Consider the following 24679-nt stretch of genomic DNA (forward strand, 5'->3'; position numbering starts at 1 on the left):
GAACCGGCGCCCATATGGGATGCTGGCGCTGCAGGTGGAGGATTCACCTAGTATGCCACAGCGCTGGCCCCTCATTAATTCTTTCATACACATGTACTTATTCTTGGTTAACCCTAAGTGAAAATGATGGAAACCCTGGGCGCAGAGCCCTTCCTCCCGGGCATGATCGCCTGGCTTCCTCCCAGCTGGAGGGCACAGGACTTCCCGTGTGTAAATGAGTCTTTCATTCCGGTCAGTTTCCATGGAAGAGTATATTTTCAGGGCCAGTCTTCACTGGCCCATTCTCTCTATCGGGAAGCACTGTCCTGGTTGCAGGGAAGTATCTTGAAATGAACCTGAATGTAACAGGGAAGGTGAGACCGACAAGTGGCTTATTTACAGACATGTTGCTGGGTGTGCAAACATTTCATTTCTGGCTCATCTCAGTCAGAGACTAGGCTGGGGGGCTCCTGCTGAGCCAGGAATTACTTTGAATGTTGTGTGAGGTTCTCTTTGTGTGGAAGAAGAGCTGTGCCAGCCTTCGGTGGGATCAAGGACAGCTACTGTTGCATTCAGAAATCCCCCTGCCTGTGTGGAACAGCCTGAGTAAGTAGGAGGTGGAGGCCATCACTTCTGTTCTGTGACTGCTTCTTGAGGTCAGCCCATAGAAGCACGTTGGTGTATCTTTTCCAAGTTTAGATCAAAGCTGTCTCCAAAGTGAATGGCTCAGAGACAAGGCAAGCAGTAGATGGTGGTTTAGTGCTTCACAGGGTTCCACCTCACCCCATGCACAGGTCTTAGAAATCTTAGGGAAGAATGGTTTTGAAAAATAGCTGGCATGGCATCACAAATGTCTTGGCATTTTTCTTACCTTGTCCCATAGGCTTCGTTTTCACTGTCTGTGAATACTACTGCTACATCAGTAGCAGTCTGATTTGCTGAAGGTCAACCTGACTGTTACAAAGTTTGACGTTATAGCACAGTCAAGTTCCTCATCCCAATTTTAGGATTATTTTAAGCTTCACCCCAGAGACATGAGCTAGGAGGGGCTTTGAAATGCTTCTAGACTAAAGAGAAAGCACCAATGAAGCTCTTTTATCCTACTCCTTTGCTGGAACGCAAACCAACTGATCTTCGAAAAGATTGAAAACTCAGATGTTTGTTTAATTCATTACTTAATTTGCAAGACACACAGTGACTGACAGAGGTCCCAAATGCCTGTAATGGCCAGGGCTGGGCTGCGGCCCAAGCTTGGAGCTGGGAATTCATCCAGATCTCCTACATGGGTGGCAGGGACCCAGCTACTTGAACCATCCACTGCTGCCTCCCAGGGTGCGCACTATCAGGAAGCTGGAGTCAGGAGTCGGACCCGATATGGGACATGGTGTCTTAACCACTAGAACAAATGCCTGCTGAGTTTTGGACTTGAAACTGATGTGTATAAGGTTGCATAGCTGGGCCCTTGCACAAAACTCTCAGAAAACAGCCCAAGATGACTTTCAGCATAAAGACTGCTAAACGAGACACAGTATTAATTTGATTCTAGACTTGGATCACCTTTTAACCAAAAACATAGCCCAACAGTGGTCACAACCAGGAGGAAGAATGAGAGAGTGACGTCCCTGATATAGAAAGAGTGAGAGAGTGATGTCCCTGATATAGGAGGTACAGGGATCTTTTAAAGATTCATTCATTTATTTGAAAGGCAGGTTTACAGAGAGAGAGACACAGAGATGGATCTTCTGCTGGTTCGCTCCCCAAATGGCTACAACAGCAAGGGCTGGGCCAAGCCAAAACCAGGAGCCTGGAACTCCATCAGGGTCTCCCACATGGGTGCAGGGATCGAAGCACCTGGGCCATCTTCTGCTGCTTTCCCAGAGGCACTAGCAGAGAGCTGGATCAGAAGTGAACAGCAGGGAGTAGAACTGGTACCCATATGGGATACCTGCGTTGCAGACAGCAGCTTGTGCCTCAACACCAGCCCCAACTTAGGTGACTTTTTAAGGCGAAGTTTAAAAACGGAAAAAAGAAAAAGGCTGAGAGGCTAAACTGTGAGGTTTGCAGTTTTCCTCCGTGGTGTGTCCAGCCTTGCAGGCGCCAGGCCTGCCTTGCGGTCGAGGCTCTCGCTTCCTTTACCGCAGGACTGTGCAGTCCTGAGCAGCTGCACCCTGCAGAATGGGGCTGTAACACTGGGCACCAGGATCGACATCAGATATGGTCTTACAGGCGAACAATTTAGCACGCCCCTTGCCCGCAGGAGGTCGCGATAGTGACGATCGCTGTTGGGTGTGTGTGTGTGTGTGTGTGTGTGTGTGTAAAAGTCATCTAGAAGAATCATGGCCATGCACGGCTTTTTCCGAATCTTCAGGAATTCTGACGCAGACTCGCATTCTGGCCCCTGTGCACTTGTGGCGGGAGCTGCCTGGCTTCCGCTGAGTCACACCGACCCTGGGTGTTGTGACAATGGTAGCAATAGCATTAACTCTGCAGGCTCTCCTACCCTTCTTGGCCACCTTTACCCCAAAGCAATTCCAGAGCTCATTCCACGACGATTAATTTTATTCTGGTATAATAGAGCATTACATTGATTGCTCTGACCCAAATGTGCATGAAAACATTAAGGCTTAATTTTAGTGAATCTAATATCTGCCAGTGCCCCGAAGTACGTGCTTTGCTTCCAGAGAGACCAAATTTCTCATCTCTAAGAGGACTGTGACGTTCTGATTCTAGTCTTACTAACATTCCTGTGGTGCACAGGCTAAGGGCAGCACAGGCCAATGTCGTGTGTGCCTTGGGGTCACAGAAAGCTATCCATTATACCTATGAAGGTATTACATGGTTCTCTGCTCTCTCTTTGTCGAGAATTAGAGGACTGCTCTAAAGATTGAACCAAAAAAAGCCCTGCTGTCACTTTAAGCTTGAAATTCTTTTGACTCAAAAAGTAGCGATTTATGTGAAATCCAGAGATGAAAATATGAAATAACATTGCTAAACTAAATACTAAACAACATACATAATTTTTCAGCAAATAAACCCAATGCCAAGACATATTTTTTTTTAAGATTTCTTTTTGTTTATTTGAAAGGCAGAGTGTCAGAGAGAGAGAATCTTCCATCTACTGATTATCTCCCCAAATGGCTACAACAGCCAGGGCTGAGCCAGGCTGAAGCCAGGAGCTTGGACTTTATCCAGGTCTCCCATATGGGTGTAGGGGCCCTAGCACTTAGACCATCTTCTGCTACTTCCCCAGGCACATTAGCAAGGAGCTGGATTGGAAGCAGAGCAGCTGGGACTTGAACCAGCATTAGCATGGGATGTTGGCATCGCAGGTGTAACACGCCTTTCTCAACTGCACTCATGAATTTTTAGATTCTATTGGCGTAGGGTTTTAAGAAACCGTTCCACATTTGTTACACCTTCATACATTTCATAAGCATCTCTCTGAGTGTAGTTCAACTACTTAAATTTAACTTACTTAAATTCGGATGTGTGGAAAACATGTAGGATTTTTCAAAGGTTTTTCTCTCTGCTGAATTTTCCAATTTTAATTGACTTTTACTCTTAATGCCTTTTGTCCTGAACTTAGTAACGTAAAAGTTGGTGTTCAAGGTAAGAAAAAGCGAAGTGCAATAAATGCTAACTTATGGGTCTTTCTGCTCCATCAGAAGTCTGTTCTGTCTATGGAGTGAGTGTTTGGCTCCACGGTGAAGATGCTGCTTAGGACACCTGCATTTCATATCAGACTGCCTGGGTTCTAAGCCCTGCTCCGTTCCATTCCCAGTTCCAGCTACTTGTCATTGCACACGCTGGGGGGTGGCAGGTGATGGCTGAAGTACTTGGATCACTGCTATCCATATGGAATGGAGTTCCAGGCTCGTGGCTTTAACTGGGCCTGGCCCCAGCTGTTGTAGGCATTTGAGTGAACCAGTGGTTAGTAGTTGTCTCTCTCTCTCTCTGTCAAGTAAGTTTTAAAAAGTAAACACTTTTTTTTAAGATTTTATTTATTTATTTGAAGGTCAGAGTTACACAGAGAGAGGAAAGGCAGAGAGAGAGAGAGAAAGGTCTTCCTTCCATTGGTTCAGTCCCCAAATGGCCGCAACAGCCAGAGCTGCACCGATCCAAAGCCAGGAGCCAGGTGCTTCCTTCCGGTCTCCCATGATGGGTGCAGGGGCCCAAGCACTTGGGCCATCTTCTACTGCTTTCCCAGGCCATAGCAGAGAGCTGGATTGGATGAGGAGCAACCGGGACTAGAACTGGCGCCCGTGTGGGATGCCAGCACCACAGGCGCAGGATTAACCTACTGCACCATGGCACCGGCCCCAAAAGTATACACTTTTTAAAAAGTCTACCACGTCTAATAATCTCAATTAAATTATGGAGACAGCTGTTGTATTTTCAGTTATCTGCTCATATTAAAGAATTTCTCTTTTCTAATTCAACTTGAACATATATTCACAGCATCTTAAATTCTTTTTGTATATGCTTAGCCATTTATTTTTGTGTATGTATGTGTGTGTGTCCAATGGGTTAGTTAGATGATTCTAGAAGCATGATTGTGTGTGCAGGACTTCTGCACGAGCCCCAGTGCCCTTGCTGCATCAGACAGGAGAGGTTTACCAAGGACAGGGACCATGTCCAAAATAGGGGGTGCTTCCTGTTTTGTGCAGAATTTTATCTACATCCAGCAAGACTTAGCCCTTACTCCTCCTGCTTCGTATGCATGCCCTGCAAATGCCCCCAGAGCCTGTGGTGCACCGTGTGATTGGAAGAGAGGGCTCACGTGGCTGCTGTTAGCCCCAGTTCCCGAATCCGTTCACTGTGCCCCATCCGTCCGCACGCAGGTTTCTGAAGCACTGCCCTTGCAGGAATGGACTCAGGCAGAAACCGTGGTTTGAACATTGCCCCAAGAGGGCTGGGCAGGTTTTAGAAAACGCAGAGATTGTTAAGTTACATCTGTATGAGCAGATTACCAAGGAAACCCGCTTTTCATTGGGGAGACGTGTTTGCTTGCTTAAGTAACAAGAGCTAGTGGTTGTGCTGAACCCTGCCGGTGTGGGGGTGGGGGAGGGTTGTCTTGCCCGCTGACACCTACGGTGGGGATGGGCAGCACAAGGTAAGTGAGCCAGTGCTGGCACCGTCTCGGGGCCACGCCACAGCCTTCAGGAACAGCCCAAGCCTTTCACCTTGGCCTTGCAGCACTGGAAGTCCCCACCCCTAATGGACTTGCTTGAGCACCCTGTGTCTGTGGGAGTCCCCAGGCCCTCATTCCCCTCTCTGGCGTGTCGGTGTGGATGCTAGTGGGTGTAGCTGGAGCTGCACAGTCCACCGGCCCAGCTCACAGCTGTGGGCATCTGAAGTCAGGCGGGGTGTCCCAGCAGCCTCTGGGGGCTCCCTATGGCCTGCCACAGCCCCGAGGTCCAGAACATTACCTGCAGGTGCCCCGAGCCCGAGGTCCAGGCCTGAAGGCACCACCTGGTGGCCAGGAGACAGTGCCCCTCACCTTCCTCCCCATCCTGCAGGTCCCATCTCGGCCCCAGCAGCCTGACTGCCAGCCTCGGGGCCCTGCTCCCTCTCCTCTGCTGCAGACCCCTGCACCCTCAGCCCACGGCACCTGCGAGACAGCCCCGGACTGCCTTCATTGCCAGAGCCTCTCCTCTTCCTGCCCGGATGAGGTGGCAGAGCTGGGCTTGGTGTCCCCACAGGTGGTGGAAAACCAGCAGCTGTTCGGTGCTCTCAAGGTGCTTCTGGAAGACCTGCGGGAGGAGCTGCGGGAGGAGGCGAGGGCGCGACGGCGCCTGCAGCAGCAGCACGCCAGCGACAAGGCTGCCTGGGACGTGGAGTGGGCCGGGCTCAAGTGCCGCCTGGAGCAGGTACCTGCGCGGCGGGCCCGGGGCCCCTTACCTGGGGCCTCCACTGTCCCGGGTGGGTGGGGAGAGGATGCCGTTGGATTCAGCTCCTTGTGCGGGAGAAAGGAGAGGAGTGGCTGCTCGTGTAGCTCTTGAAGGTGTCTGGGCTTCCCAGGGCCCCTGAGTTCCCTCCTGTCCCCTTTCCAATGTGGGAAATGTGGCCCCCACCCAGCAGCCATTCTGCATAGAGTCACGTGGTCCTGAGCCCATCCCGGGACAGCCTCCGTGCCGCTGTCAGCAGGCTGAGCCGACCCTGTCCCAGACAGCCACACGCGAGAACAGACTGTGGCTTAGGCTCCCCAAATAGGGTGAACACAGGCCAACCATTGGATTTTCCAAAATCCCAGGAGGAACTTAGGTGACCTGAGCCAGTTTCTAAATGTTTCCTCTTTGTTTTAGAGGAACCCAGTATATGCCCAGGCAACAAAATCTTACTATATTCAAACTGATAAAAATCAAAGAGAAAATCTTAAAGGCAGACAGAGGAGGAAAAAAAAAAAGACACATTCGATAGAGTGGCACAAATATGGGGATTACAGAGAATTTCTTACTGGAAAGTATGCAGTCAAAAGACGATGGAGTGCTGAATAAAGGTACCGAGCCACATACAATTCTATACCAAGAAATGGTTGCTTTCAAAAGTCAAAGAGAAACACTTTCAACAAGCAAAGCTAGAAGAAAAAAATCATTGCCAGAGGACCTACATTTCAAGAATGACAAAGGTAGTTCTTCAGGCAGAAGAAACAGGATAATAACAGATTCTTCAATCCACAGCAAAAAAAATGAACAATGGAAACTGAATAGATATAAATATAAAACTCACTTTTTTTATGTTTGACTCTTTTTAAATACCAATGGCTGTTGAAAAATAGTTGCAGCGTAGTGTGTGTTCATAGACTATGCAGACATAAAGGATGAGCAACAGCTCAGTATGCGAAGTGGGAATTGGGTTTGTTTTGTCACAAGACTCCCATACAGCATGTGTAGTAGCTTAATATAATTTCAATGTAGACTCTGAATAATTAAATATATATAGTTTGTGAACCCTATAACAACCACTAAAATTACAAAAATAGCTCACTATTCTGTGCCCTGTTTCTATCCTGATTAATAAACAACCTCTTGTATTGTTAAGTGCAATAGTTTAATAATGTTTGCTTTTACCAAAGAAAGGTCTCCCATATGAATTACTTCATTTCTTTTCTAAACTGTGTTTTTTTTTTTTTTCAAGAAGGAACGCAGCTTTATTAGGAAGGCTGACATGATTGTCTTAGGAATTTGAGGATTTCTGACATCCTGCAATACTTCAGTCCATTTACATGCACCTTCTAAACTGTGTTTTAAGGACAGACTTTCTTATTCTGAATTCATTGATAAAGAAATGGCAGCTCCAAGTGCTTTAGGGCTTTACCTAAGTACATGATCAGTTAACAACAGAACTGGGGCTAGAAGCCAAATAGGTTTTCTTTTAACTACCATTAACTATGAATTAATGTCACCAGAAAGGACCCTGCAAAATGCACTAACTTCATTATTTCTATCTAGAGTTCAGTTAATTTTCTTTGAGTTATTCAAAAACCCACTAAAATCCTTCACAGTTGATTATCCACATGTAAGCAGATTCTTTTAACTATATTTTAAACCATTTGCACAAAGACTAAAAAGCAGCCAGTATTATTTAGAAAGCCCATCTGTATGTATCGGATGGGGACCCATGGGGACAGAACCAATACTGAGCCTCTCCTCCAGAGTGAGGGCAAATCCTCCACTAAGTGAGAAAAGCCCAGAGAGCCTGAGTAGAAGGTGGGGCTTCTGGGACAGGAAGCAGAGGAGAGGGCTGGGCCCAGGGCTGGGTGGGGCAGGTGCACACTCGGGGAAGGAGATGACGCTGGCAGACAGGAGTGAGGAGCAGAACCCATGGAATGCTTTTCCAGTCGGTCCGTTATGAAATCTGTATGCAGGGGAAATAAAACACTATTTCCAAGTGGGGAGATGATGCAGAAACAAAACAGGGGAGGGCCAGTGAGCACAGCCAGGAGATGGCTGGGAAGCACAAAGTACCCGGAATTCCAGCCTAAGACCTGGCGACCCACAGAACTCACGCAGGAGCCACAGCGCTGAGCCTGCAGCAGGTGGATCCGCCCCCTGCAGACGCCTTCCAGAAATCCAGGTCCTCCTCTCCCTGGAGTCCCTGCCAGCAGCTTCTCCCCTTCCTTGGAGGCAAATGACCCTCTGTCTGCCTTCAAGGGCTTCTCTTTGGTTTTTTATCAGTTTGAATATACAGGATGTGAGGTTCTGTTGGGTTTTGGTATATGACCTCCTGGGCGTTTGACAAATGTTTAAACTACTAGGTTCCATTGCTAGATTCCGTGTCGAGGCTAAGGATGTAGGGTAGACAGTGTGCCTGCTTCAGGAAGGTGTGGAGAGTGCAGACCAGACCTGGTGCTGACCAGGAGGTTGGAGCTGAGAAGTTGACTGTGGAGGGCTAAGTGGATTTGCAGCTTAACCTTCTGTGGGACTCTCTGTGAGTCAAATGGTCTTTATTCTTACTTTAAAAATGAAATTTGTTTCCGCCACTGCCCAGCCTTGTTTTAAGCACGTTTACAGGGACCACGTATAAAGGTGCTGAGGTTGTCTTCATCCTCTAATGGATGGAGTGAATTTGGAGGGGGTTTCTGAGTTGTTTCTCTCTGACAGCTGGAAGAGAAGACGGAAAAAAACTTGGGAGAACTAGGCTCCTCCTCGGAGAGCAAAGGGGCCTTGAAGAAGGAGAGAGAGGTGCACCAGAAGCTGCTGGCTGACAGCCACGGCCTGGTCATGGACCTGCGCTGGCAGATCCAGCACAGCGAGAAGAACTGGAACCGAGAGAAGGTGGAGCTCCTCGAGCGCCTGGACCGAGACCGGCGAGAGTGGGAGCAGCAGAAGAGGGAGCTCTTGTGGAGAATAGAGCAGGTGAGGGGCGCGCCAGCCCGGGGGACCCCAGGCCCTGGCGCGCAGTGCGGACTACTGCGCCATCCGGCCATCGGAAGAAATGCCAGACTGCCTCCTGGTTCTTGTTGCCAAAGCCTCCCAGCTCCAGAGGGCTAAGGAGAGATACGGACTTTCTAGTATCGGAGACCTGGGCTCGTGGCCTCCCATTACACTGATCTTTTCATTGCAGGGTTTATAAGGAACTGTGTGTGTGTGTGTGTGTGTGTGTGTGTGTGTGTGTTGAGGGTCAGGGGAACAGGTAACTTTTTTTTTTTTTTTTTTTTGGACAGGCAGAGTGGACAGTGAGAGAGAGAGAGAGAGAGAGAGAAAGGTCTTCCTTTGCCGTTGGTTCACCCTACAATGGCCGCCGTGGCCGGCACACTGCACTGATCCGAAGGCAGGAGCCAGGTACTTATCCTGGTCTCCCATGGGGTGCAGGGCCCAAGCACTTGGGCCATCCTCCACTGCACTCCCTGGCCACAGCAGAGAGCTGGCCTGGAAGAGGGGCAACCAGGACAGAATCCGGCACCCTGACTGGGACTAGAATCCGGTGTGCCGGTGCCGCTAGGCGGAGGATTAGCCTAGTGAGCCGCGGCGCTGGCCACAGGTAACTTTTTAAAGTACTTCAAAGACTAAACTTGAAAAAGGAGGTTATTTCAGGTCTTATTCAATGATCTCTGCCAAAAAACAAACTAACTTTTAAGTTTACCAATAAAGATGCAGTCACAGTGACTGCTCCTGTTTGAACGGAATTGTTCTCATTAGTAAATAAATGGCTGAATTAAGTTGGAAGTCAGGCTGCTCACTGATGATTGCACCTGCTGTGGCTATTGCGGCGCCATGATTAGCTAGGACTACGGTCAAGGGAGGTAGCTGGTAGCTCATCATCTTCAGCTAAACAAACGATTCAGAAACTCAGAAGAATGTGAGGGAGGAGGGGGAGCTGTTTGTCTACTTCCCGGAGGCTCATTCTCTGCATTGCACCAGACTTAGAACAGTTTGCACAGGTGCAGAGGTTCCTGGGTGATACACGGATGAAAATTGCACATTAAATTGATAAGGTTTTGGAGTTCCTCCCTAGCTGGATTTTTACGTAGCATACATTTTGTTTATTACAGCCTGCACACTTAGAAATTCACGAGGCCTCCAGGAAATGTGTTAGTCAATAAGAAGCTGCGGTCAGGACATCTAACCATATTACTCTATTGCCGATGCCCAGACTGCCCGCATTTATGTGGGAGCCTCATGGAAAAATGTGCTTCGTTATCTGCAAATATGAAGGGACTTCAAAAATCCATGGAGAAATGAAATTAAAAGATCAGTTTGTTTTGGTACAAAAGTTTTTTGAAATCTGTGCACATTTTGCAGACTTGTGTGTATGGATTTCAGAATTTTTTAAAAGATTAATTTATTTGAAAGGCAGATCAACCCAAAAGAGAGGGAGGGAGGAAGAGAGAGAGAGAGATCTTCCATCTGCCGGTTCACTTCCTAAGTGGTCACAACAGCTAGGTCTGGGCCTGTCCAAAGCCAAGAGCCAGGAACTCCATTTAGCTCTCCTACATCGGTGACAGGGGCCCAATCACTTGGGCTATCCTCTGCTGCCCTCTTAGGCACATTAGCAGGAAGAAGCTGGATGGGAAGTGGAGCAGCCGGGACTCGGACCGGCATTCTGATATGGGGTGCCAGTTGTTGCAAGTGATGGTAGGTGGAGTGTTGGGTAGGTGGAGAGGGGAAAGAGTGAAGTGATGACAGTGACCAGGAGCCTTCTGGTCAGAAGCCACTGAGACAAAGAAAATACGCTGCAGATAGAAAGGAGCCGGAGTTCCTCCTGGGCTGGGGCACTGGCACAGTGAGTCACCCTGGCAGTATTTGATGTGGCTGCATTTCAGAATTCCCCAAATCCTATCAAGAGGAAAGTCGGCCATTTCCTGTTTGACTTGGAAGCACAGCCCTTGTAAATTAGTCTCTCATTTTTAATTGTGTGTGTGTATGTGTGTGTGTGTGTGCATGCTCTATTAACTGGGTCATTTGTTTGGTGGAAATTTTAGGAGTAAAAGTAGCATGTGTTCTTATGGAAGTGGTCACCCATTGATCGTACCTGACTTCAGTTGGCCAGTATCACAGTGACTCCTGGACACTCGTTAGCAGGGGCCTTCCTTCCTGCCTTCTCTCCAGGGTCATGTGTTTTGTCTGTCCCTCCCCTGCGACCCCTGCTGTGCCCTTTTAGGGTCCCTTAGCCTGTGAGCCGTGGTGGCTTGTTGACCTCGACACGAGCTTCATTTGTTCTGCAGGGCACACCTTGGATATAAGTGAAGCAAGGCTTTTAGGTTTCCATTTTACTGCTGGGAATGAGAAATTTGTAAAAGGAAAAGTTAGTAAGACATAGCCCATGATAGAGTTTGAAGTCAGTGACCTAGGGATGACCTGTCGCCCCCTTTTGAGACCATGTTTTGCAAAGATAGGAGTGGTGGGGAACTGAACTCCCTGCCAGCTTGTCGGGATCCCAGCAGGTCTACAAAACCGTCAGCTTCAGAGCTTCAGGCCTCGAGGTTGTCATCATTGAGCATTCCGGGCGTCTACCTGTTCCTGCCGGGGTGGCGGACCCTACAGTTTCTGCACCATGATTTCCCCACTGTCTTTAGAAGAGGAGTGGTTAACGGTGAACTCATGCTTCAGACATGCAACAGTGGCTTTCAAAAATAAAACTGGCCTTTTCCCAAAAAACACTCAGCATTTTAAAGAAAACTTTTAACATTTTGGCGCCCGATCCTAAAAATGAGGTTAAGCAGTGACAGGCATTCTGGAGAGGAAATTGACTCAGGCGCGTATGAGTGTGTATAGATGTTGTTTATTGGTTACTGGGTTGTTTATTCATTTAACTTTGGCCTATGCATTCCATAGATAACCAAGAGATGTAACTGAACATTCTTCACGGTGTATCCTCTCTATTTGACTCGGGGGTAAGCCGTGTAACCTTGACTGAGAACCTAATACAGATGGTGAAAGAAGTCACACTAAATCCATTTTCCACTTTGCAAGCACATGCTTCATGCCTGTCCGGTGTCATTCAATTCCTACATAATTTCTGTGCCACACGAGGCGTTTTATGTGATGAATGACTGTGGGAGCATGGGTAGGTCAAGTAACACTTTATCTCCCTTATCAGCGTCTCTTGTTTCCATCCAAGTTGGATTGGGGGATAATTAACTTTTATGGAGTCACACCGCATTTCTCCTTAGAATGGTTGAGTTCCCAGTTAACATGCGGATGACGTACTACCTACCGTCCTCGTCCTCGCTGTACCTACAGAGCTAAAAGGAAAGCGCCTCTGTCTTCTGTCCTCTTTCCAGTAATTTTCTTACATCAGCAGTCTTTCCTACACCTAGGGCCATTCTTACCTGCCTACAAAGTGACCTTTTCTTTCGGCCGGCTTGGGAAGGCGACACTCTTGAGAGTTCATTGTTGCCTGCGTTCTTGGACATGCAAACCTCTGAAATGTTCTGTTTGCATGAGAAGTTGTTCTGCTGCCAGTGCAAGTACAGTAGGAGCTGGCAACCGTGTCCTTCTAAGGACCGTTCCATGACCGCACTTCAGAGGCATCTTCGCAGCAGATAGCCCCAGCGACAGCCATGCCAAGTGCATTTTTGGGAAAGCTAACACCGGCGGCTTTGGTGCAAGTTGCTCCTGGCTGCCTGGGTCTATTTTTGGAATCCCACTTTACTGAGTTAGGACACGCGTGTTCACAGCTCTCCTCCTTAGTCATTCTTTCCCCTCTTCACTCACACGCTCGGCGTACATTTCCAGCTTCAAGTGTGATGCTTGCGTCTTAATTCCAGGCCCACAATAGCTTGGAGACCATCATGTGTTGGAGCTGAGTGGTGCTGACATGCATTGGAGGAACGTAATCAAAAGCTTTCCTTTTTTCTTTTTTGAAAGAAAGCAGTTAGCGTCTTGAAGAGAACTGCGAAGAAGTGTGTTGCTATTGCCTGGAGTGATTTGCTTGTTCCCTGATTGGACTGTGAACTTGCCCCAAGCCCCTACGTTGGAGATCTGGTTGCTTGAACCTCCCCTTTGCCCCCAGAAATAAAGATAACACTCTGAAACTTTGCTCCCCCACCTCAGAAGTGACTCAGATGAATAGAAGTCTTTTTGTCCCCCGGTGCCCCTCACACTTTGTTCCTGACACTGCGCTGGCCACACTCACATCCAGCTGTGGTTGAAGGTGCAGACTGGGCCCAAAGATGCTTTCTTAGAAATTCCACTGATCTGCGTTCTGGAGCCTTAGGATGTCCTGGCACCATCTCAGCGCCTGAAAATCTTAATCTGGCCACCGCTCTGAGGTCAAACCTCAGGGTGCCTCCCTACCTTTAGATCTTGTCCTCCTTCACAGAGCAGCGAATCCAGGAGCCTTTCTGAGCTCGTTATCCAGCAAAGAGCCCGCTAAAGATTCACGGCGGGCAGTACTGCCGGTCGCAGGTGTGCTTTGTGTACACGTGTGGACCAGGAGGCAGTGGGGCAGTGTGGGGGGAATGCAGGAGAAGCCCTCTGCCTGCCTGTCTTGGCAGTTCCCCGGGATTCTGCAGTCTCATTTCCTGAATGGCCTCTACCAGGTCTACTCCTAATGCCAGGAGGCAGAGGGGTATTTGTGTGCAGAATGGGTGGCTTGAGCCGGCTGACTCAGGTGCATATGCCCATTTTACAGAAGAGGAAACTGAACTGAGAACCTGTCCCTGTCAGCCAACCAGTAAGGGCACAGATCAGTGGCTCAAGGGATCCTGTGCTTCCAATACTGTTTCTTGAGTTTACCAGTCAAGCAAAAAAAAGAAAAAAAAATTAGTGTGCATAGGAAGTAGGTGAGTTTTCTTCCCTGGGTCATACCACATCTTTCCTTACCTTCCTAGCTATATTGGAATCCTCTCAAGCAAAGGATACATTGTTTTTAACACAAAATGATAGAGCTCACTATGCTCCATGAGATTGAACAAGAGAAATTCAAAAAGTTTGCGAGAAATGGAGTTAAAAGATAAATTTATATTGGTATGAAACATTTTTGAAAACCATGCATCATTTTCTCATAATATACATTTTCTTTTTTTCCCTATAATATGTATTTTCTAGAAACAGCATGTATTTCAAAATCTTTTTGCACCAAAATAAACTTATCTTTTTAAAAACATATTATGTATTTAAGAGAGAGATGAGAGTACCCATCCATTGGCTCATTCCCCAAATACCCACAACGGAAGAGGTGGGGCCAGGCCTGGAGCCAGGAACCAGCAACACAATCCAGGTCTCCCAGAGAGACCCGACTCCTGCAGCCACCACCACTGCCTCCCAGGGTCTGAGTTGGCAGGAAGCTGGAGTCAGGAGCCAGAGCCGGGAACTGAACCCAGGTATCCAGAGTGGAGCGCAGTAGCTTAGATGCTAGGCTCAATGCCTGCTCCCAAATAAACTTTATGTTTTCATTTCTTTTTTCATTTCCACAAACTTTTGGAAATATCCTCATTCATAACAAAGTGTTCCCAGATTTTAGGCTGGTTAGGAAAATCAGATTCTCCCTCGGCAGTTTGCGATTACTGATGGTATTCTGTCAAGCGTGTCTAGAGGTCTGACGGTAACTCTAAAAGACAGATGTAAACACGTTGTTTAACTGTATTAATTGTTTTTGAAAAGTCTGATTTCCTGTGCGCCCAGTGCTCAGTTGTCTACAATAGCATATTTGCATCAAACAGAAAAGCAAGGCTAGCCGGTGCCGCGGCTCACTAGGCTAATCCTCCGCCTGCGGCGCCGGTACACCGGGTTCTAGTCCCGGTCGGGGCGCCGGATTCTGTCCCGGTTGCCCCTCTTCCAGGCCAGCTCTCTGCCATGGCCTGGGAGTGCAGTGGAGGATGGCCCAAGTGCTTGGGCCCTGCACCCCATGGGAGACCAGGAGAAGCACCTGGCTCCTACCATCGGATCAGTGCGGTGCGCCGGCCACAGTGGCCATTGGAGGGTGAACCAACGGCAAAGGAAGACCTTTCTCTCTGTCTTTCTCTCTCACTGTCCACTCTGCTTGTCAAAAAAAAAAAAAAAAAAAAAAAAAAAAAAAAAAAAAGCAAGGCCAATTCTCTTTGTTTTTAAATTCTCAAGCTGCAGAAAGAGAGCAGTCCCCGGCGAGGTGGGAGCTTCCTCTGCGATCAAAAGGAAGGCAGCACGCGCCCCTCTCCCCACCAGGGAGGCCTGCGCCTGCCCCGGCCCGTGGCCATGTGGCCTTGCGCAGACACCGACTCCCTCCCATTCGAAGACCGGCCGCTGTCCAAGCTGAAGGAGTCGGACAGGTGCTCGGCCAGCGAGAACCTCTACTTGGATGCGCTGTCCCTGGACGACGAGCCGGAGGAGCCTCCACCCCACAGGCCCGAGAGAGACTTCAGGAACTGCGGCCCCGAGGTCAGCCTGCGGGACGGGACGAGGGGCTGGGTGGCGCTGGGCACCCCTGGCGTCTGTCAGAGCTGGCAGGTGCCCTTGGCTTTTGTGTGTGGCAATGGTGAACTGAGTACAAGTGACCTCTTCACGTGGCTGAGGGGGTGGTGTGGTGGCCCTGACCCTACCCTCCTAGCCAGCCCCGCGGTCCCTTTAACTTTGCCGCTTTGTTCTGGGTTCTGAAACCCTGGCCTTGGGTGCTGTGTCACAGAAGGTGTCGAGCACACCCACATCCAACAGCATGCAGAATGGGACCTAAATTGTTCTGGGAAGTATCTGTTTGCAACGTGTTTTTGGAAAACATAGTAAAATCTTCTGGTTGTGGCAAACTAATAACTGCAAAAAATCTCTCTTAAATTTGCTAGCTTTTGGAAGTAGCAAATATCACTAAACAATGATATATTATACATATCGTATTCTGGGCAAAGGAAAAAAAAACAACCTGGCACTTGGAAACCTTACATAAATCACACCACCAAATGGGTGGGTTAAGCTCTGTGCTGATGTTGGATATGGCCCAGCGTGTGTTGCATTTCTCGTTCAGCCATTTGCTTTAAAAATTGATTCTAGAATCATTCACTGCCTGTGAACCAATTTCACAGTTTGCTGGACCTGTCATTTGGTCTCCAGACACGTCTGGTTTTAACTTGAAATAGTATTGTTGAAATATGGGACAGTCATACAGATCAAATATCCCATACTCAAATGCTTGCTACCGGAAGTGTGTCGGATTTCAGGTGGTTGTAATTTTGGAAAAGCTGCATATATACAAGGAGATATCTTGAGGATAGGGCCCAAGCCTAAACAGGAAATGTACGTGTGTTTCAAATACATCTGAAGATAACCTCATCCAATGTCTTTAATAACTTTGTGCATGAAACAAAATTTCACGGTGTGGAACTTTGCACTCCTGGTGTCTTGTGGGTGCCCAGAGACCGCTCAGATTTGGAAGCGTGTCAGACTTCAGACTTTCAGATTAAGGCACACTCAGCCCGCACGGCCACCGCAGGCCAGCAAGGCCAAGCGCCCCGGCAGCAGCAATCGCATCAGGTTGGTGCGACATCACTGCCTGTCTCCTGTGATCTGGGGGTGGCCCATGAGGGAGCACACAGGGACCGGCTCAGGAGACCTCGTGCGAGTTCCAGCTCCCTGGCGGCTGGGAATCCACACTTACCTGCAAGGCAGAGATGAGGGAGGAATGTGCTCACCAGGGGAAGCGCCCTGGCTGTGCGCTCTCCAAGGAATGGACTTCCATCACTGTCGAAGGTGCCACCTGCCAAGCTGTGACAGCCCCAGGAGGCTGCTCAAGGGGCAAATCTTGCCGCAGCCACGCGTCTTCCTATGGGGGAGTCCCTGCTTCTTCACCTCTGATTCCCAGGTGGAAGTGTTTAGAACCAAGCAAGGGCCCCCGGCCTGAGGAGGAGCTCACACTTTTTTTTTAAAAAGATTTTATTTATTTATTTGAGAGGTAGAGTTACAGACAGTGAGAGGGAGACAGAGAGAAAGGTCTTCCTTCCGTTGGACCACTCCCCAAATGGCTGCAACAACCGGAGCTACAATGATCCGAAGCCAGGAGCCAGGTGCTTCCTCCTGGTCTCCCATGCAGGTAGAAGGGCCCAAGTACTTGGACCATCTTCTACTGCTTTCTCAGGCCACAGCAGAGAGCTGGATTGGAAGAAGAGCAGACAGGACTAGAACCAGTGCCCATATATGGGATGCTGGCACCACAGGCAGAGGATTAACTGCACCATGGCGGCGGCCCCAAACTTTTTTTTTTTAAGATTTACTTATGGGCCCAGCGCTGTGGCACTGCTGCTTGCAGTGCCAGCATCCCATATGGGCTCCTGGCTCCTGGCTCCTGGCTTCGGATTGGCGCAGCTCCGGCCGTTGTGGCCATCTGGGGAGTGAACCAGGGGGTGGAAGATCTCTCTTTCTCTCTCTCTGCCACTGCCTCTCTGTAACTCTGCCTTTCAAATAAATAAATAAATCTTTTAAAAATGCATTTGTTTAAGATTTTATTTTTTAAAGATTTATTTATTTATGTGAAAGAGCAGGGAGAGGAAAGGCAGAGAGAGAGAGAGAGAGGTCTTCCATCTGATGGTCACTCCCCAAATGGCCACAATTTCAGAGCTACACTAATCTGAAGCCAGGAGCCAGGAGCTTCTTCTGGGTCTCCCACGTGGGTGCAGGTGCCCAAGGCCTTGGGCCATCTTCTGCTTTTCCAGGCCATAGCAGAGAGCTGGATTGGAAGAGGAGCAGCCGGGCCTCAAATCGGTGCCCATATAAGGCCAGGGCGTTAACCTACTGTGCCACAGCTCCGGCCCCTAAATTTTATTTATTTATTTGAGAGATTTTATTTATTTATTTGTTAACAGACAGACAGAGGGAGAGACAGACATAAAGGTCTTCCCTCCCCTGGTTTACTCTTTAATTGGCCACACTGGCCAGAGCTGGGCCAATCTGAAGCCAGGAACCAGAAGCTTCTTCCAGGTCTCCCACGTGGGTGCAGGGGCCCAAGCACTTGGAACATCCTCCACAGCTTTCCTAGGCACATTAGCACAGAGCTGGATTGGAAGAGGAACAGCCAGGACTCGAACTAGCCACAGCGCCGGCCCCCTCACTAACATCTAAAGTGAGACTTGCACCAAGGGACTCCAGTGTCCTAACCTGCCTGTCTTCTGTCACCTCCCCCACCCCCTGCCCTGCACATCCCCACACTCACTCACTCTCCTACTCAGACTTGCTCAGGTCATCACAAAAGCCGGCTTTGAAATCCCTGTCGCTGGCGAGGCCTCCCTCCCTGCCCAGGTCCAGAGCCAGTGCCGTGGGCACCTGCCTGACTGCAGAAGCGCAGCCCCCTCCCTCGTGAGGCCGTGGATCCTGCTTTGATTCTGGAACTTCAAAGGCCTTCGGGGCAGCAGCACTCCTGACCCACACCTGGCCTCCGCCTACGTTTTTCAGTGGTGTTTTCCTAGGCGAGCAGGCAGAGAGAAAGCACTGAAGCCCAGTCCCGGCTCCCAGGCCACCAAAATGAAGCCACTCACCACGTTCTTTCTTCTTTCTAGGAAGAAGACAACCACAAGGGGAATCTTCAAAGGTATGTAAGCTTGAGGGAATGATAGATGACTGAGATGCACTCCTCTCGGTCCTGCCGCTGTAGTCCGCTCTCACACCCTCTTTGAAATGTCTTAACGTGAAGACCGCTGCAGAAGTCTTGCTTTGTTATTTGTGCATTCCATACATATGGCAATTTTGGTGATGAACAGCTGAAAGGCCAGACAGTACTGCGTGCGTGCGTGCATGCGTGGATCATTCTCTGGCAGGCCCCTCCTTGCCAGTCGTAGCTGTGAGCTATACACACAGGGGAGCGTGTGTCCAGTGGGCTTTGTAAAGTCCACAGAAACCTCCCTGCTGATTTTAAGTCTGGAAAACTCCTTGAAGTGCCCCGAGCCTGCTCCAGGAGGCTTTATTGAAAACTTCCTGGTGGCCAGTGTTGTGGTGCAGCTGGTAAAGCCGCCACCTGTGATGCATCCCATGAGGGCTCCAGTTCAAGTCCTGGCTGCTCCACTTCTGATCCAGTTCTCTGCTAATGGCCTGGGGAAGGCAGCAAAAGATGGACCAAGTGCTTGGGCCCCTGTGCTCACATAGGAGACCCTCTTTTACTGCCTAAGTCACAGGCCATCAACCCTTCTCTTCACTTTCTCAACTGTAGCTTTTTCATTTTCTTTTCTTTTATTTTCTTTTATTTTAAATCTTACTTCTGTGAATTCCAAAAGTAATGCATGCTTGTTGTCAGTGTTAACATCCAAAGTCAAGTGCCTCCCGCCATCCCCTTTTCCTTCTTGCCTCTAACTGGTGTGCTTCTCCAGACCCGCTGCAGTGCGGATGCAGGGGCTGCATCCTGGCTCTCCTAGTTGCTGTTCTGTCGGCTTTGGTCACTGCTAAGGTTGATGGCATCCTCCTTCTGTCCTGTCCCGTCCATCCAAGCCCCAGCAGCACGAAGCCCTGTCCACGGAGGTGCCGCGGATGTGACTCTGAGACCTGTTCCTCTGTGGGCAAAGTGGGAATTGGCTGAGCTGTATCCAGAGCACCATGGCAGGGATCAGGGCCTCAGCCAGTGCAGAGCCCTCACGTGCTCCGTGATCAGTGTTCTGAAGCTGAGTTCTAATTCAGCAATGCCTGGGATTGACAGACGCAAGCAGAGGAAAATCATACTTGCCCAGAAGCTCAGGACCTAATGACATTTCCAGCATGGGTGACAGCCAGGTTGCTGTGCTCCCGGGAACTTTAGCCAGATGGAAGGCCAAGCAGTGGCACTCTTGGCCTGCTCTACACCCCATGGCGGCCCTCAGAGCACAGGCCCCGTCCCCTGGGTGAAGGCAGTTGTCTGCGGTCCAGCCAGGGCTTGGCTGGTTCTGCATGCTGGCCCGTGCAGTGCACAGACTTGCTCAGAGCAGGCTTCTGAAGCCACTCCCAGCCTCTTCTTCATGGATGGGTGTCCTACAGGGGAGTGGCCAAGCATTGCCTCTGGGACCCCCACTGACTAGACCTCAGCTGGTCTAGAACTGGAGGGCTAGGGGTGTGTGTGTGTGTGGCAGGAATTTTTAATATAACTGACCAGAAATGGGTTTAGCTCCAGAGACAGAAACATGCTCACTTCCCTTCTGCAACGCCCCCACCCCTACCCCGAGCCGAGCTGGAGGGAGTCCAGGCCACAGCAGCTCCATTGCTGGGGCCGGTGGACACAGCCAGGGCCCAGCCTCCCTCCTGACCCCACCTCCTTTGCTGTAGTGGGTGGACACCCTGTGTGAACACCCCAGCACCCTTTGTCGTAGCAGACACGTATTTCCAATGCCTCTGCTTGGGCACAGAGGAGGCACTCTGTGTATGTGTGTCGAGTCAATGTGTCCAGTGAAAGGGCCAGGAATCTGCACCCGAGTCCTTGTCCGTCAGGCAGGAGCTTAGCAGGCGCTAAGCCTTGGCTCCCCTCCCGTGTCTTCACCTCCAGCCATGCTCCCTTGTCTGAGGAAGTTCTCTTCCCTCTCTCCTCAGAACAAAGGAGGAGGACACAGACAAAGAGGAAGGCTTGGCCGTGGAGAAGGGGCTTAGGGAGAGCCCCGGGGGTGGACACTGCAGAAAGGGCCAGAGGGAATTTTTATTTGTAACAGAATAAAGGAAACCATGTGCCGGTCTGATGGCAGTTCCCTTGCCCTTCCTCCCTTTGTCACCTGCCTCGTGGCCTTTGGAGGTTGTCAGGGCTTCAAGCCAGTGGAGGACAAGGCTGTGTGGTGGGACCGCAGCTACATCACTGGGTCTCTCTCTCCCGGGGGGCCATGAGCATGTGGTGGGCAGGGCCTGGGGGTGCTCTGCAGCATGAGCACCTGCCGTGACACCTTGCAGGAGGGTTGGCACTGGAGGTGCCCACCGGCGAGGGCCATGCCAAGCCACGGCTGGGAGTTGAGCTGCATTGACTGCTGGGTGGCCCCACCCTCCTGCTTGTTTGCAGTATTTGAGGGTTGGCACTATTTGGTTCTTTTTTTTTTTTTTTTTTTTTTTTTTTCAGGCAGAGTGGATAGTGAGAGAGAGAGAGAGACAGAGAGAAAGGTCTTCCTTTTTGCCGTTGGTTCACCCGCCAATGGCCGCAGTGGCCAGCGTGCTGTGACCGGCACATCGCGCTGATCCGAAGCCAGGAGCCAGGTGCTTCCCCTGGTCTCCCATGCGGGTGCAGGGCCCAAAGACTTGGGCCACCCTCCGCTGCACTCCTGGGCCACAGCAGAGATCTGGACTGGAAGAGGGGCAACCGGGACAGAATCCAGTGCCCTGACCGGGACTAGAACCCGGTGTGCCGGCACCACAAGGCAGAGGATTAGCCTATTGAGCCGCAGCGCCGGCCACTATTTGGTTCTGATCAGAGCAAGGCTCCAGCAACAGTCCCACAGCCACAGACGTCCAATAAACACCCACAGGGCCAGCTTGTAAGCAGGGAGCCTGAAGCAGCTGCAGAGTGTTCCAATGGCTTAGGGGAGGCTCCGTCCCCACTACCCGGGCAAGGCAGGGCAGGGCACAGGGCTGCGGCGTTCAGGGCGCGTGATGACCTCCTCTCTCTGCCTCTCCAGGGCGGTGTCTGTGTCCTCCATGTCGGAGTTCCAGCGCCTGATGGACGTGTCCCCCTTCCTGCCTGAGAAGGGCCTGCCGTCTGCCAGCAGCAAGGAAGACGTCACCCCGCCCCTGTCCCCTGACGACCTGAAGTACATCGAGGAGTTCAACACCAAGAGCTGGGACTACACGTCCCCCAGGTCCCCCAGCGGGGCTGGGGCCGAGAGGCCTGCGGACCTCTGGGCAGACAGGACCGAGGCGGGGCGGGCAGGGTGCGAAGCCAGCGCGGAGCCCTTCTCGGACTCCTCCTGGTACCTGACCACGAGCGTCACCATGACCACGGACACCATGACCAGCCCAGAGCACTGCCAGAAGCAGCCGCTGCGCAGCCACGTCCTCACCGAGCAGTCCGGTGTGCGTGTGCTGCACAGCCCGCCCGCCGTCCGCAGGATGGATGGCATCGTGCAGGGGGGCAGCGAGGGCAGGGGCCGGCTGGACCCCGAGGGGCCCTTTCCCACCAGCAGGGCCAGAGTGAGCCTGGGCGACGCCAAGGGGGGACCCCTGGAACCCATGCTTGGAAGGTGGCCTTGTGCCCCCTGCAAACACCCCCGAGACTACATGGAGGGGGCCCTGCGCCCCCTCGAGAGCCCCCTGTGTACCCCCCTGGGCTTCGCCTCCCCCTTGCACAGCCTAGAGATGTCCAAGAACATGAGTGATGACATGAAGGAGGTGGCTTTCTCCGTCAGGAGCGCCATCTGCTCCAGCCCGCCCGAGCCACAAGTTAAGGACATGGCCTGCCAGACCAACGGGTCCCGGACCACGGGCACGCAGACCGTGCAGACCATCAGCGTGGGCCTGCAGACGGAAGCCCTCCGGGGCAGTGGTGGCGTCACCAGCAGCCCCCACAAGTGTCTCACACCAAAGGCGGGGGGCGGCACCACACCCGTGTCGTCTCCTTCCCGCAGCCTTAGGAGCAGGCAGGTGGCCCCCGCCATCGAGAAGGTGCAGGCCAAGTTTGAACGCACGTGCTGCTCCCCCAAGTACGGGTCTCCCAAGCTGCAGCGGAAGCCCCTCCCCAAAGTGGACCAGCCAAATAGCAGGACCTCACCGGGTGTGGCCCAGAAGGGGTACAGCGAGTCGGCCTGGGCACGCTCCACCACCACGAGGGAGAGCCCCGTGCACACCACCATCAACGACGGCCTCTCCAGCCTCTTCAACATCATCGACCATAGCCCCGTGGTGCAGGACCCCTTCCAGAAGGGGGCGCGGGCTGGGAGTCGGTCCCGCTCGGCAGAACCCCGCCCCGAGCTGGGCCCAGGCCAGGAGACAGGCACCAGTTCCCGGGGAAGGTCGCCCAGCCCCATTGGTGTAGGTGCTGAGACGTCCAGGGAGGAAGGGGGAGAGGGCACGCCGGTGAGGCAGGACCTAGCCGCTCCCCCTGGCTACACGCTCGCCGAGAACGTGGCCCGGATTCTCAACAGGAAGCTGATGGAGCACGCCTTAAGGGAGGAGGCGAGGCAGGCCACCCACGGTCCCCCGAGTCTCAGTGACAACCACACGGCAGATGCGGCCACAGCCGAGCCAGGGCCCATGGAGGTAATGGCACCCTCTCCCTCCAGCTCTTCCATTTAGGGGTGGGTGAGAGGGCACCTGGCCAGGCCGTTGGTTGCAGGAAGAAGCGTTTTTGTCTCTAAGTGGCTGTGGTGAGCGGGGGCTGAGTTGGGTTTTGGGGAAGATAGCATAGGCAGAAAGGGTTCTGGCCTCTGGGCTCGGTGATGGATCTGTATCTGCACCCCCAGGCTCTGCGTTCTGGGTCATGATTTGCCCTTTCTGTGTGTGGATGCATGTCACGGCACGTCCAAGTGTGCTACATGGGAGGGGGCCAGGGGGGTGAGGACCACGGGGACACGTGCTTGTCACGTGCTCGTCAGGGACTGCAAACACAAGGTCGATGTCCCAGCTGGCCTCCGTGCAAAGCAGCAGTCTGGACTCTCAGGAGCGGCTTCCCCTCTCTGTGTGTGTGAATCCCCCGGGGCAGCAAACCCAAGTGAAACAAATGTGTAAACCCTGAACCTTGCCTCTGTACAGGAGGAGGTGGCACTGCCGCCCTGACATTGCTCACCCATCAGTCAGCCTGGAGTTCTGTTCTAGGACACATCCCCCGGGGTGTACTTTGCACCTTGCCGCTTGAGCCAGCAGCTCCCATTTCCAGGCCTAGAATGAGCAAATGAAATAAGCCCTGTGATCCTGCTGGTGCTGACGGCCATGGGGAGGCCGGCTTCTCACTTCGTGCAGCCCTGAGCAGGTGTGAACGCCTCGCCCAGTGAGCATTCTGCAGGCTGGTCCTCTCCCCAGGGTCGGGGAAGAGGAGGGGAGCAGATTCTTTTCTGGGCTGCCACCACCTGGGCTGCCCTGGCCCCAGGGCAAGGAGAGGAAGAGGGTGTGTGCCCCACGTCACAGGGCCTGCATTTCCCAGGGGGAGAAATGCCAGCACAGTTAGAGGGCCAGACTGACCCACCAAGGAGTGCTTACCTAAGAATACAGAGGTGAAATCCGAAATGGCGAGCTGAGTGCAGGTGCCGGTGACCTACAGAAATGGTGATTCCCCGTGATTCAGCCCAACACACATGCTGGCAGCACGTGGCCCGAAGAGCCCAGTGTTTGTGAACAGGTTGTTTCCAGGCTCTGGGATGGGCAGACACTGCTGGCTGAGTGTTCCCAGCTGACAAGTGGTGTCACCCCCGTCCCTCAGGGCCCCTCAGGTAAGTCCTCTCTGCTGGGGAGATGGTGTGTATTGGACCCTAGATTGGTCGGAATGAGGGCTTTGTCCCAAAGCATGAGCTGGCTGTGCCTGCAGTGTCCGAGTCACAGTCGGCTCTCGGGTTCCACCCTACTGTGGGTTGGAAATACCAGGGAGAAAACTGTGTATTGAGCATGCAGACTTCTTCATTTGCCCTCAACCCCTACACGGCAGCACATAATAGCTGTTTACAAAGCATTTACATTGCACTGGGTATTGTAATTCATACAGATGATCTCAAGTACACAGGAGGATGTCATAGGGGCTGTGCAAATTCTGCACCATTGCAAGGTGCACTAAGGGACTGGAGCATTTCCAGGGGGTGTTACCCTTTTTTTTTAAAGATATATTTATTTTATTTGAGGCCGGTGCCGCGGCTCACTAGGCTAATCCTCCGCCTTGCGGCGCCGGCACACCGGGTTCTAGTCCCGGTCAGGGCGCTGGATTCTGTCCCGGTTGCCCCTCTTCC

At 51.5% G+C, this 24679-nt stretch overlaps 1 protein-coding gene across 11 annotated transcripts in view; it reads left to right on the top strand.

The window, feature by feature from the left end:
• The window catches only part of MTCL1 (microtubule crosslinking factor 1), a 134413-nt gene that overhangs the window by 104702 nt on the left and 5032 nt on the right, over positions 1-24679 (top strand). For 6 of the 11 annotated variants that reach the window (XM_070050453.2, XM_051852138.3, XM_070050457.2 and 3 more), the window contains 5 exons: positions 5682-5849; positions 8583-8837; positions 14985-15281; positions 18380-18411; positions 21431-23006. In XM_070050453.2, coding sequence (XP_069906554.2) covers positions 5682-5849; positions 8583-8837; positions 14985-15281; positions 18380-18411; positions 21431-23006 — 2328 coding nt within the window. Of the gene's footprint in view, positions 1-5498; positions 5850-8582; positions 8838-14984; positions 15282-18379; positions 18412-21430; positions 23007-24679 lie in introns of all 11 variants that reach the window. The other 5 variants (XM_089305333.1, XM_089305329.1, XM_089305331.1 and 2 more) reach the window with 1 other exon arrangement.

This window comes from Oryctolagus cuniculus, chromosome 10, assembly GCF_051225735.1.
Source record: "Oryctolagus cuniculus isolate XC-2025 breed Fujian yellow rabbit chromosome 10, ASM5122573v1, whole genome shotgun sequence".
NCBI lineage: Eukaryota > Metazoa > Chordata > Mammalia > Lagomorpha > Leporidae > Oryctolagus > Oryctolagus cuniculus.